The sequence below is a fragment of the Clavelina lepadiformis genome, chromosome 3 (assembly GCF_947623445.1).
Source record: "Clavelina lepadiformis chromosome 3, kaClaLepa1.1, whole genome shotgun sequence".
In the NCBI taxonomy this organism is placed as follows: domain Eukaryota; kingdom Metazoa; phylum Chordata; class Ascidiacea; order Aplousobranchia; family Clavelinidae; genus Clavelina; species Clavelina lepadiformis.
Window position 1 is genome coordinate 10,059,232 of NC_135242.1, and position 14,222 is coordinate 10,073,453.

Genomic DNA, 14,222 nt, shown 5'->3' on the forward strand with positions numbered 1-14,222 from the left:
AACAAACTGACCAATGATTTTTATCCATGTTTTATTGGCCATTGTGGGTACACATTGGTGAGTAATGAGGATTATTAACATTAATGCGCATGTTTTCAAAAAAGTATCATGGCATGCCGAACTGAAGAAACAAGTAGTAGTAATTGAGGTTGCGGATTTGAATTCACCATACCTAGCAACGACATCACAAAAGTTACGTACGTAAAAACAAGACGTGACAAAAGATTAACAACAGGACTACCATAGTAATACAGCTACCCTAATAGTAACATTCTTTTCATGATGAAGTGGACCAAGACTTGTCTGATCTTAAACCATTTCAGCGCCCTTGAATTTTTCAGCAATTATTATGTAAATGACAAAATACTGAATACGAAAATATAGCATGATTTACCACAAAACAACAAAAAGTAATCTCATACAAATGGCAGTAAATAAATACACTGATACCTGGACACGTTATGCAGTACTTCGATAACTATAACAAGTCAACCGAATTCAAGCATATAAAGAGTCACAAAAAGATGTTGCGCATAAAATATCTATACTATAATAACAAAAATATTTAACCTAATTAACAACCTTGCAGTATATTAATGATTTGTTTTAACAAGTCTGCCTATAGTTCACATTACACGTTTGCAGTATGAAGTTAAAAAAGTTATTACAGCAATTTGTAGCGTCAAACAATTTCAACCCGTATCTTGTAAAGTATACGAATAAGGTATTTAAACACGTTTGGAAGAACATAGAAAGATTAGGAAACATTTTACACAAAAACACAACAAGAATGCCATTATTAAATTCTGAATAAAATTCAAATACTGCAATAAATTTGATAACTGCAACAGAAATACTGACATCGGTATTAAGATGTATTTCTCAAGAGATGTATTTTCTCTGTCAACTTGGTTACCAATTTGTGAAAAACTATTCTGTTTTTTTGCGCTGATTTCCAGTTTCACCTAAAAGCAGTTAAAAAATAAGAATTGAAATTGGAAAGCCACTATGTCAATCTCATTATTATATTTCAATACCTTGCAATCGCATGCGAGCAAAATCTTCAAAAACAATGTCATCATCTTGTCGCGCAATGCTAGCAAAGAATGACAAAGTAATATTAGCGAAATTGTAAAAGCTGTAAGGTGCAAAATTAGCAGGATCTTACACCATTGCAATATGGAAGTGGCATTTAATTCGATATTATAAACATAAACTCCAATCTTTAAAATTACATTTTTTAACACTCTGATCAAAAAATAAATAGGCTACTCCAATACTGAAGAAATGTGTGGGTAACAAACCGATAATTAACATACTACCTCATTATCTAAAATGAGAGCACAAAATATCAAGACACATTGTTAACAAGAGGACTAAGTAAAAATTTTCTTGTAAATTAATTTTAACTTCTATTTAAAATATCTGGAATTGTTTAAAAAAAAAACATACTTGCTGTAAACGCATAACTGCTTACACTAAATCTTACATACTTGGCATCAAATGAAATGAGATTATGGTCTATGGAAGATGAAGATTCTTCACTTTTACTTTCACCTTCTGCTTTGTTCTCGTCGGATTTATTTGGTGACATTGCAGATGACGATGGTTCTGCATCCACCGGCTTTGAATGCATCAGTGTTACAGGGAGTTCCACGCAAACTTCACTGAAAATAACAAAACAATTGAAACTAAATTGAAATTAATGTAATTCACCTTGAAAAATATTTACATGACACATTACTCACCCACCAAGACCTCCAAGTGTAAGTTTAACTTTAACCTTGTATCGAACAATAATTCCTAGATTCTCTTTAGGAATACCTTCTTTCAAGCTTGAAACAAACAGTAGCTTTATATTAAAATAGATACCAATAGCAATACGACTGATTAATTTATGTAAATGTAGTATTGCAGCAACACACCTAAATCTCAGAAAATACCGATACAGTAGATTACTAAACACTGTACTAATAATAATTTATATATACTTATTATTTATACAGCATAATATACATTGTGCTTGATGCCAAATTTGTATCTTCATGTTTAAGCTGACCATCCAACGCTAATCCACGTTTGTCTTTATTATTGCCAAGTAAGGGGCAGATTTGGTAAACTTTGCACAACGTTGAGCTTGGTGCAACTTGATCACTGAAAAAAATCACGACTTTACATTATAAATTAAACTGACAAGGATGGCGTACACAAATCATATAACAAAACTTCTAAAACTGCTTACTTAGCTTAAAAATGCAAATCAGCACTTGGCAGTACAAGAAAACTGTTTACATACTTACTTAAATAATATTAACTATTAAATATGAATAATGGAAAATGTAATGATATATTGGGTACTAAGGATTAACTTATTGAGCCAACAACAGCCTTCTATTAAAATTCTCAAAAATTCAATAAGACTAACAAATAATTAGATGCTTTTTTCCATTTGACTTACTCTGCATCTAACACAGCAACAGGGCACTTATACTGGGCATTTGAGAAAAGACATATATCGGCAAGTTGTCGAACAGATATCTTGATTTTTTTAACAGTCTTAGAGGAATTGTTCGTAACTTGCACATTTACACCAATTGTTTCACCATGGTAGTACAGCTAAAAAGCAAGTAACAGCAATAACATGCTAGATCAATTGCTTTACATTAACAAAACACAAAATAAGTTTAGTAAATGATTTGAAAACAAAAAATATAAAAATGCTTGCATCCTTATCCAATGTTGCCTCTAAGCACAAAGGTTTATCACTCATCAAGAACTGCTTTTGTATTTCTGCAGTTGGTTGCCTTCCTTTTTTGTCAGGAGCGAACTGTACCTTACGAATTGCCAATCGTACCGAATTTCTAAAAAAGACTTTCAATTAAATTGGGGACAGTTGAAGTGTGTATTATAAAATTTCTTATATAAAACAGTATATGCCAAACATAAACGAAAAAAAAGTCAAATCAGCAAAATAACAAAATAAAAGAACACCTGGAAAAATTAGTGGGTATTCGGTTGGCAACATGAAATCCATAAAACAAAAAGTAATATGCGCAACATTATTTATTTTCTAAACAGCCGTAAATGAGCAACGTAAATGTGGTGTGCTATTTGCTTCTCCCACTTCATCTAAAACCACAAAACTTAAGAGAGATTGGAAAAACTTAATGGACATTGAGCAATAAAAAAGATCTTTTAGTTTATTGTGAACGTTTGATTTTTTACAATAACTAGTATTATGCCTGGCAATATCAGTATGATTGTTTGCATCTTTGTTTGTACTGCATTGAAGTTGAATAGAAACGTTTTTGTATCGAGTTTTGTTTTATGTTTTAATTCTCCAAGGAGTTTGAAAGCTTGCCATTGGTGACTTACCACGACATGTGCAAAGGAAGTAGTGCTATCTAAAATTTCTAACCTACTCTCGGGGTCCGTTGGAACATTCCAACTTGTTACACTGTTACACTAGCTTGCATTATTACATTTTTAATTTTTGATCTTTTACAGAAATAAAGAGAGACATGTAAAATTCAAATACAAATACAAATCTTCAAAAAGTAGGATTTACCAAACAGGAAAATAAAAACAGAAATATTTAACCAGGAAATTAGCAAACTGTAAATACTCAAACTAGAAGCAAGCAACCAGCATTAATTTAAGTCATTCTGTAGTTTCGTCTTTTGTGATTTCGTGGCTGCAGTTCGCTTTGACAAATTCTAGTTTAGTTAATCTTATTTTTTTCTAAAAAAAATTTTGAAAAAACCGTCAGTTACCTACTACTGTATTTCTGTAAAATTTTCAACTTAAATAATGATGAAATCATGTCAACATTTTTCCGAGAGTGCGACTTCCTAATCTATGTGATAGCCTAACTGTCTTCTGTTGTCCTGGTGATGAGGCGAAAGCAATTTGTTCAAAAAAGGATACGGTTTTGAAACTTTCTACATCAAAAATCGTCTATGAAAACTAGCGCAGATATGTAGAAAAGTAAATTTTGCCAATAACCCTGCAACTACTGGACTCATACTCATTTCCAACACAGTTCCATATTTTTATTTAACGATAAAGTTATTCTGTAATGTTTTGTTGTTTCTTGAAAAGCACAATGCTATTGAGTAAAAGAGTAGTACCATAGGCATCGTTGTTTATGTGCACTGCCTGGAAAAACCTTGGACGATCTGATATTTTTTTGAGTTTTCAGATTCGTACTGCCTGGATTTTTTTTGGCAATCATGCCTATAAGAAATGCATACAATTATCTAGCATACTTCAACACCACATGCAAATACAAGTTTGAGCTATTTGCTAAACAACAAATTTCCGTAGAAAACTGATGTCATTGTGTTACTTGATTGTTTTATATCACACTACTGGATTTGGATTTGAAGGTGTCACAATTAACATTAGTTTGCAGTACATACGTTAACTTTTTTAAATTCTTAGCCCAATCTATTTAGTTAGTAGTTAGTACTAGGGATGGGCCGATACGAACCCAAACCCGAATAGATTTGCCGAATATCGCCTTTATGGAAGATTCGGGTGAACACGAATACCAACAATGGCGAACCCGAAAACAATATTAGTTATAAATTTACTGACTTACATAAAAAATGATGATCTAGTTTCCCGACAGTGATAAACTAGAGTCAGCAGTACTTACAATGAAGGTAGTTTTCCTAACTATTTTTCGAAAGAAAGTGATTTGTTTATCGATTACGTCATTTTAGAAGCAAGACTTGACAACTTTTGGAGGAAATTTTTATGTTTTGGTTCTAATACGAATACATTCGGGATTCGTTTGTGTCGACCTTCATGATAGTCGGGTTCACACGAACCCGAATAACCTTCCTCGCAGCACATCCCTAGTTAGTACACAGCATAATTTAAAATTGCTGTTTTATGCCTGTCATGATGGACCATGACGTCTGTGACGTCAAAATATATACCATGCTTAAAGTTGTCCGGGTTGATGGCTTAGAAAACATGGTAAGCCTAGATTGAAAAGTACTGACACAATAATGATACTACTACGAAAAGATTTAAAAGGTAGTGCACATTAGTACAGTCCCAATGAATAGCTGTAAATAAATGAATGAAGCTGAGAAATATTAGTATTTTTACATATAAGAAAGTATACTGAAACATGTAAACAGAAAACAAGTACAGGTTTTGAAGGATGGACAGCTGTGTTATAAACTTTTAATTAGTCAAATAAATAATAATCGGTTATACAGGCCATTGATGATGAACAGGTGTAATTTCAATGAAGTATATGTTTTTTCATGGTGGAAAACAAATCTGTCATTAGAAGCAGATACAAGACAGGCAAAATATTTTTATACCTTGCATTGTCATTAAGAATGTTTCCAGACAGAAATGGAACGTTTGCTACAAATATGTGTAAGAATATTTTGGATTTTCTTGTACTGTTTCGAATTACCAGTAGCTTCAAGCTTCCAATGTTATGCACCAAATCTGTTGTTGCTTTTACGGAATTATTATAATCATGCATAAGCAGAACGAACATTGTTTTTTCCAACAGCTATGCAGCTACTTGGTAACAAAACAAAAGCATAACAAAAAATTGAATTAAATCAATGTTTTACAAAAAAAACCTTTTATGGATTTTGTCATCATTGTCCTCTGATACGTAAGTTTTTAATTCGTAATCAACACCGCAAGGCTTTCCAGTATCTCCAGGTGCAGGTTGCAGTGTCACAGAACATGGAGAGTCTTTTGGAATCTTATCAAACATAACAATAATTTTTCAACAACTTATCTTATTCAGAAATTTTTACCTGGCATTTTGCTGCCATATATCATTGCTCTATGGCAATATTTCACACTGTTACATCCTAGCCTGATAATTATAATAATTAATGTTAAACTTACCTAAATATGTTTCATGTAAAATATACCATTTGATACTACAGTATACAAAAACTTTTCTTGTAAAACTATGAAAAAAATATAATCATAGGATACAGTTTAACAAGTAGATACTGATAAACTACCAGTATCAAAGCATTTGCTGCTTTACATATCACTCTAAAGGGCTTTTAATGTTCCGAGTCTATGCTTTTGTAGACTGAAACAACTTTATCTAAAAGACAATATTTTTCATGATTGTACTATGCACACCATTATTTTCAAATAATAAGATATGCAGTGTTTTTATGGTTTATGCTAACTACATGGCACTTAATTCAATGCCTTGCCTTAAAGTCCATTGACAAGCTACTTCATATTAATATAAAAAACTACTTCAAAATTGATACTTGCCGTAGTAAACCGAGTTCTATTGTTACAAAGCACACAAATAAAAGCTGACCTTTAAATTTTTAAAACTCATATCTCCTAATAAACATATCGAACACTGACCTCAACAAAAAAAGGATAAGCATGCTCTCCCAATTTCTTAATCAATCTTTCCTGAAGTCGAGTCTTTGGTTTTTTATGATCATCAGACAAAGGGGGGAAAACCTTAAAATTACAAGTTAACAAGCAAATGAAAAGAAAACCTATTTTCAGCAATAATTACCAAATTACAAATTTCTTTTTAAATTCTTGCTACACATACGTATTTTTGCATTAGCCTTTTCTTAACAGATTTGGATATATACATATGTATGTGTATGTGTGTTTTTAATTGATTTGAAATATATTTTGTTAAAAGATAAACATGAACAAATACTCTCCCGTGATTAGTATTCATGGTTCACTAACATACCTGCAACGATATGGAACAAAAATCCTTTCTAAAAGTGAGACCCAGAACATCTAAGTCTTCGCGACCATAACGGAAAGCACATAGTAACTTCACAAATACTAAAAAGAATGCAAACAACGCTTTGGTATCTTGTTATTAAGTAAAGAATTAACTAAATGCTAGCTTTGGTTCAGATATCAGTAATATTTATTATCCGGATATTTGTGTTTTAGCGAACTGGTTAACTATACAATAAACAGTAAGCATAAAAAAATATTTTCCTGATTTCAATCACTGGTAAAACACGGTATCTGTCGATTATAAAAACATTCAAGAGTGACACAGTTTTGTTATAAAAAGACCACATACGTATACAAAAACACACAAATTATTAATGTCTATTTAATTTTTGTTTTAATTTAGCAAATTCACAAGCGTACAACCGATCTCAAACTTTCCAGCTGAATCCCTGGAAAATTGCCCAGTGCTTACCTTGCAATGCACCTACAATGTGATCTATGTACTAAAATTGTCATATCTGGAGGTTAACTTGTAACTCTACTGACACATTTCAATTGCTTTGTGTATTGTTAATGTCATAATAGAACGAAGTCTCTCTTACATACAGGACAAAGAGCTTTGAATAAAGGTTTTAATGAAGTACAACAGTAAGGCAATCAGCACTTTTGATATTACCAACTAACTGCCAGGTTGTAGACTACCCGTATCTAGAAACAACGAAATTTGAAAGTTGATAAGGAGGTATAAAAATGCATTAATAACATACGGATTTTTTATCCGGTTAACCAAAAACATTTATCAAAAATCAAATATAGCTAAAATTGCCTGAGTTAATCGGTTAACAGATATTGCAACAATAACAAATGCCAACACAAACACTACAGTACAACCTAAGAAACGGAAAAACTTTTATTAGCAACTAACAAAAATAAACATTAATTGCGTAGCATTTAATTTTGTAGATTTCATTGCCTTAAAATTATACCTGCTCTAAACACTACGCAAAATGATTTTTTTGTAGTTCTGGCTAGTAGGCATGCACTGAGGGAAGCATTACATTTATACGAACACCTGCCCGCCATTAAATATTTAACACTAGTGCAGCCTTTGAGTCAAAAATGTTTGCACATCCTTGGAGTACTCTGTATAAGGAACAATACCAATACTGTAAGCTAGGCACCAGTTTAGCTGTTAATTAAATTTAGAATAACTGACACCTTCAAGACATTATGGCAGCACAAATAGGTTGTGATACTAGTAGTAACCTACTGTTGCACTTCAAACAAAGCTGTTTTTTTTGTCTACACCTCATGTCTAAACTGAAAAAATTTACTTAACATATTCTTGTGACCAGTTTAATCACCACCTGTTGCTTATATCTACCTATAATACCTTCTCAATGAATCAAGTTCTTGTCTATTCCCTAACTGCAAGCAAGTGTCTTGCTTTGAAAACACAACTCACACCATTTTAAAACCAGTTTATTTAGTTAATAATGTTCTTATAAGATATAAGAGCTATAAGATTGACTTGTTTTTGTCAGATCTTAGAAAATATCTATTTTATCAGTACACTATTTACATACCTTTCCTATCCTTTATGTACTCTGGATCAATTAGAACAACCCCATCTGCATAACACATTATATAAACTTAAATACATGAGCAACAAAAACATTAATACATAAAAATGTTAATTGAATTGATATGTTACACAATTTAAGTTTTTATGTACATGTGTGAATCTAACCAAACAACATAACTTTTAAAAAACAGTAAAATATCATTAAAAAAATTATTAATATTAAGTGCAGTTAATAAGGTTTCCGGTAACTGCCAACAAAAATTGCAGTACCGTATAAATTTTTATTTTATAAAGAAAATAGGGTTTCATAGGAAACTTAAATTTAGCAGTATATAATAAGTGCAGTAACTTGAAAACATAGAGCTTCATAATGGTTACTGTAATTCAATTTTTTAAGACACTAACAAGATATTTCAAATGTTAATATACTAAAGTTTTAAACTATGAAAACCGTACAACCCTTATAAATTTAAACAATAAACCATTTACTAGTAGTAGTATATATATAATAGCACATCTAGTTATTCACTTTTTCCTCACCTATAGGGTCAGTATAAGAGATATGGTCAATGTAATCTCTTTTCCCCAAGTAAGCAGTTATCTGAAAGTATAAGGTATTAGAATTACAAACTTATACAAAAACATGTCATAGATTTAAGCTTCAATGAATCGAGCTATATGAAAAATAAAACAGGGAACAAAACATAGACAGGTTGTTAAAAGAATTGCTACTTCATCTTTATATCCAGATCCTTTGAAAATATACATTGCAAATTGTTTAATACATATATGCGATTGCACTTTATAAAATGAAATATTTATAAAAATTTTTTAGATTTTAAACGTTTAAGGCTTTAAAGATTTGGATAATAACAAGTAAAAACACTCTCATTAATTTAAATGAAAAGTTACCTTTCCATTAGGACTACTTTTCTTAAAAACCCTGAAAAACAAGCAAAAATATTGAACAATATTCGAAAGATTGTATTATGCATTGATTTTTAAAGTAAATACCGCAACTAAAAATCATAATTGATGCCTACAGCCAAAAAAACAACAAATAATCAAAAAAAGTTTCATATAGTTCATCAAAATATTTATCAACTAATTTGAGAGAAAGTTTTTTTAATTAAATTAACAAAAACTAAACTAAGCAATATTTATGACAGTCCAGCAAACTCCAAAATTAAACATCAAAACTTGTATATTAGTTACATAGTGCGGTAAAGTTATAATGCTAACTTTGCATGTCTAAATGTTTATATAAAAAACAATTTAAATAATAGCAATATATGTCCCATCTTTTGCGTTTTAATTCTAAAACAGAAATCCGAGTTGGCAGATTTTCAATACTAAAAAATCAAAATCTTTTCATGCAGATTTTGCCATAAAAAGTGGGACTCAAGTGGACAGTAGATCGTACTACTTGCTGAATTCTTTTTTGTTACTTATAAGCATATCCAATACCGTTGTATTATTAAAAATGTTGTTTAAAGTAATGCCAAACAATTTCTAAAACAGTTCCCATAATTTGATCGTAACTTCAGTAGGTACGTAATGTAAACAACACTAAAACCAAAGCAGAAAGTGTGGTGCAAGCTTATTGTCCAGTGTGTTTGACATATGAGCAAACCATACATGTGCCTGTAAATTAAAGTAGCACCAGAAGTTAATTCTTTGCCAAATGTAGTAGCATATCACTCGCTGCTCTTTTTCTGCACACAGATCATTTGGACGGCAATTTTGATGGCTGGAGAGCTTTGTCCATGATAATTACTTTAGAACAATCAATCATTTATTATGAATCATTTATTATTTATTGAGAACTCCTGTATAACTACCATTGATGAAAATGGTACAGTCAAATGCGATGCATCGGAATTTGCAAAGAAGAAACTCTGTGGCATTTATGTCTCGGACACTCACCAATTGTGAGACACACTACCCTGCAATAGAAGAGGAAGCCTCTTTGATTAATTATTGAAGCTGTCAGAAAATGGGATCACTACCTTCATGGAAGAACATACACACTGGTCACTGATCACAGATCAATAGAGCACATGTTTAATCCACAGAAGAAGGATAAATCAAGAATGCCAAGAGCCAGATGTGGAGGATTGAATTAAGCACAATAAAGCCTAACTTAAGGTCATGTCACTTTCAAGTCCCGTTGTGTTTGTTGAAACTCTACAACAATAGATCTTGACAAAGTAACTCAGCTCTATCAACTATACATTTCATATATAATGGTGAGTCCAGTTATACCTGAAGGTGATTTGAATTGAAAAAGTTTGAAAAAAAGATAATTAAACTGAGGTAACTCCAAACGGGGCTTAGGTTAGACTCATGTCATTACAATCACAACTCCTGATACAGGTTTAAGAATTAATTGAATTTAGTGTTAGGCTTAACTGAAGATGTATATATCTGAAAACAAGGCTATAATCTATTATCATAAACTGGACGTACGTATTGCTATACATTGTTGGAAAAACCTACTGTGACCTTTCATAAAATTTAGGTAAGATGAACACATAAGAAAATAATATAAACCCAAGTGTAAATAACCACACATTCATTATCAGAGAATTAAACTTTGAATCTACAACATACAACACAGCATAACTGAATAAGGAAGTTCTGCTGAAGAGTTAATTTGGGTTTATACTAACACAAAGGATAAATTTTTGTCCTTTGTAAAAGACCAGTAATGCTGTGTTTTTTTATATAAATGCATAAACACTCAGATGACTGAATGCCACGTAGCTGTACACTATCTGGTGTGCCAACTTGTACCATACCGTTATTTATTTTGTTACATTGCAATTAATGGAAGCAAATTATGACTTTTACCCCACATAATTGTTGACATACATGCTTATACTACAATTGGATGCAATCAAGCCTCATCTACATCAATACAATGCAAATAAATTCTTTTACAATCACAACATTTAAACACAATAACGGTAAATGTTTGTCTAGTCTTTATTAGTGTTTATAAGTTGGATGCTGCAGTAATATTGCAGACAATAGTACACTGCCGTGGTGTTGCCAGGAAGAGAAAAAGTATAGCAGGAACAGGAAGTAGAGATTGATAGGTGTTGAAGACAAGAACCAGCACAATTGATTTGTATCTGCACATTTCCACAGCAATAACCATGCTGAATCTATCAAGTTTTGAATATACCACAGGTGTGTTTGTCTTAATTTAGGAAATACAGTAGGAATGTTTTGTGCGACTGACATACATAGCACAAAAAGAGAGAGACAGAGCAATACTTTTTGAAAATATCTCATTGCAGTCATTGACAAAAACAATAAAAGTTACTCTTCACTCACACAATTGCATATTCTAGCGAAAACCTGCAGAAAGAATTTAACAAAACAATGCTGTAATGCATGACCTTTACAATCTATATTGTCAGATACATAGACACTGATTTTTATTTTTGCACGGGGTGGCATGGCAACCTACAGTAATCAAAACTTTCGAGCCCATTTTAAGCGTGATTGTTCACTTTCTTTCAGCTAAATGTGTAATTGTCATCTTTTCCAGGTTTGTCTGTATAAAGCCAGCAAACACCCGCATTCACCTCAGTTGTCTGAGAATCGCTTGGCTTTATCGCTCAAGATTCACATCTGGCAAATGTTGTTAGCTGAATATTCAAAATAACTTCATCATGAACACATTTTCATTTAGTTTTTAATTTGTAGGCTATGAGATCTTTTGATGGTCTCAGCGTTTAATGTCTTGGTCTTTTAAGGTTTAACTGGCGTATTAGCCAGTTACAAATTTTTTTGCAATGGAAGCGGTGCATTTATACGCATTATACAAGAGGATTGCTTTGCGTTGTACTTTACGTTTGTTAGCACTACTAAAATATTCCTTGTAGTAGTAATTTCATATGAAACAATTTTGACAAAAGAAAACGCTTAAGACGTGTTTAATTTTTCAAAACTTTTTTCTTTGTTAACGGTTGTTGTTAATACCTCATGAAACTTAACTTGACAACTTTACATTGCAGATGCTAGACAATAGCGCTTACAACATTCAGCAAAGTCTGCAGTCGACGAAGATAATAAACCTTTCCACATGTACCCACAACCTGTCAATCAATTGTCGGCAGTAATCCAAAGCCGCAACTCAACTAACATGCACTGGCAAACGTAGTACCATAATTAACTGAATAACTGTGCATGGCGAAATAGGACTTTTAGCATCGCTTATATTTAGTTTGCTTTTAATAACGTATTAGTTTGGCACAGTTGCAAATTGCTATGCTGCACAGTAACCAAGTGATGTCGCCCTGGTCTGATACATTTCTACACGTATACAATGCAATGCTCAGGAGCGTTAAGTGGGAAAATTTTACCGCATCTCACTGAGATGAAACTTTGCAGAAGTCTTTAGAAACCTCTTCTTTAATAAACAGTTCAGTAAATCTTTTTGGTTTTCTTTTTTGCAAGTGACAGTCACTGCTGTTTTTCACTTTAAATTTGAAGGTCAAATCGAAAAAATTACTTTATGTAAGTACGAAAATAGTGTGCGAAATCGTTCCAGGGAGCAGTGCACGGTTGACACAATCGTCCAACTGACAACACCGGAGAGGACGATTCACAGCTCGCCTGCCAACAATTATGTGGGTAAATGAAATACTCAAGAAAAGAAGTTGGTATGCAAGATGTGTTTGTTGCAAGGCCTTGATCCACTGGATGCTTTATGATGTCCACTGACAAAGAGTGTTTTTGTTCATTGTGAGCAAAAGGGTGGCGTGGCCACCCTGAAACCCAGTAAGTCGGTACCTATGGTCATCTATATCAATTGCCATGATTGAGCAAAGATAGTTAAAAAGGACTATAAATTCGAAGTTTTTGTCTACTGCAATATTATATTCTGCTATCTTGATGAGGCATGAGGCTTTTGATGATGTATAAAATTATTTTACTGCCTTTACTGATACTATGCTTTCAATGATGTGCTTTACTGAAAACAATACACAGTATGGCAAAAACAAGTTGTTCAGTCAATGTCCAGCAAGTGCAATTTTACAATTCCTTATTAAATGATTCTTCCTAGTTAAACACCTACTGCATTTATATGTGACTTACACTTGTGACTTTTGCCAGTGGTTTAAGCTTAACATGGAAACAAGAAAAACAGTAACTAAACTTCAATGAACAATTAAATAAGGCGCAAAACGCTGTAATAAATCACATTAATGCCAAGCAACATGTAGTATAGATTTGTAAGGTTTCTAAAACTGAACTAATCTGATTAAAAAAGTTACAGAACTACACACTTCAAAGTTTCAATACTGATACAAGATACGTTACAACATTTGAAATGTACATGTAAGTGACCAACCTTGTTCCAGCAGACATGCTTGCAGTCAAAAAAGCAACCAATAGATTAGTTGCAGGAAGAGAATGAAGTATTACACAATGAAAAACTTATTTACTATTAAACTTTACCACATAGCTACGTACAAAAGCAAAAACAGCTTTTTAATCAAAAAATGTATATTTATTAAGCAGTGCTGTAGCCCAGCAGTTTTTAAACTGGGTGCTGCATTGCTCTGAGGAGCTGTGAGACTTTGCCGTGGGCACTGCAAAACTTGAACAAAATTCGTTTTAAAATTTTTACCTGTATATATATTAACTTAAATGTAATTTATTGGTCAAAGGATAATTTTTTTCTCAAACATACATACTGCATGAATCACGGTGTGTAAAAAAGGATGTTACTGCGCTACATAATAAAAAAATTGGAGCATAGTGAGGTCAAGTTAATGTTTCTTGTCTGTGTAACCTCTAATGCCAAAACATTGTGAATACTGCAGGGGAATTTGCCTTAGCCGTCCACTTTTACTGCTCTCCTTGATGTGGTGACTGATGAAACAAAACA

General features: G+C 32.3%; 1 protein-coding gene across 1 annotated transcript; it reads right to left on the reverse strand.

The window, feature by feature from the left end:
- Positions 1-14: 14 nt before the first annotated feature.
- On the reverse strand, positions 15-13,829 carry LOC143448772 (beta-arrestin-1-like). Its single transcript, XM_076948636.1, has 14 exons — positions 13,683-13,829; positions 9,227-9,257; positions 8,855-8,915; positions 8,316-8,360; positions 6,731-6,828; positions 6,382-6,483; positions 5,616-5,743; positions 2,726-2,861; positions 2,459-2,616; positions 2,017-2,154; positions 1,749-1,835; positions 1,494-1,667; positions 1,038-1,096; positions 15-965 (listed from the first exon to the last, which is right to left on the reverse strand). The coding sequence occupies exons 1-14, from the start codon at positions 13,697-13,699 to the stop codon at positions 931-933; spliced, it is 1,269 nt and encodes a 422-aa protein (XP_076804751.1). The 5' UTR covers positions 13,700-13,829; the 3' UTR covers positions 15-930.
- Between the last annotated feature and the right edge of the window lie 393 nt (positions 13,830-14,222).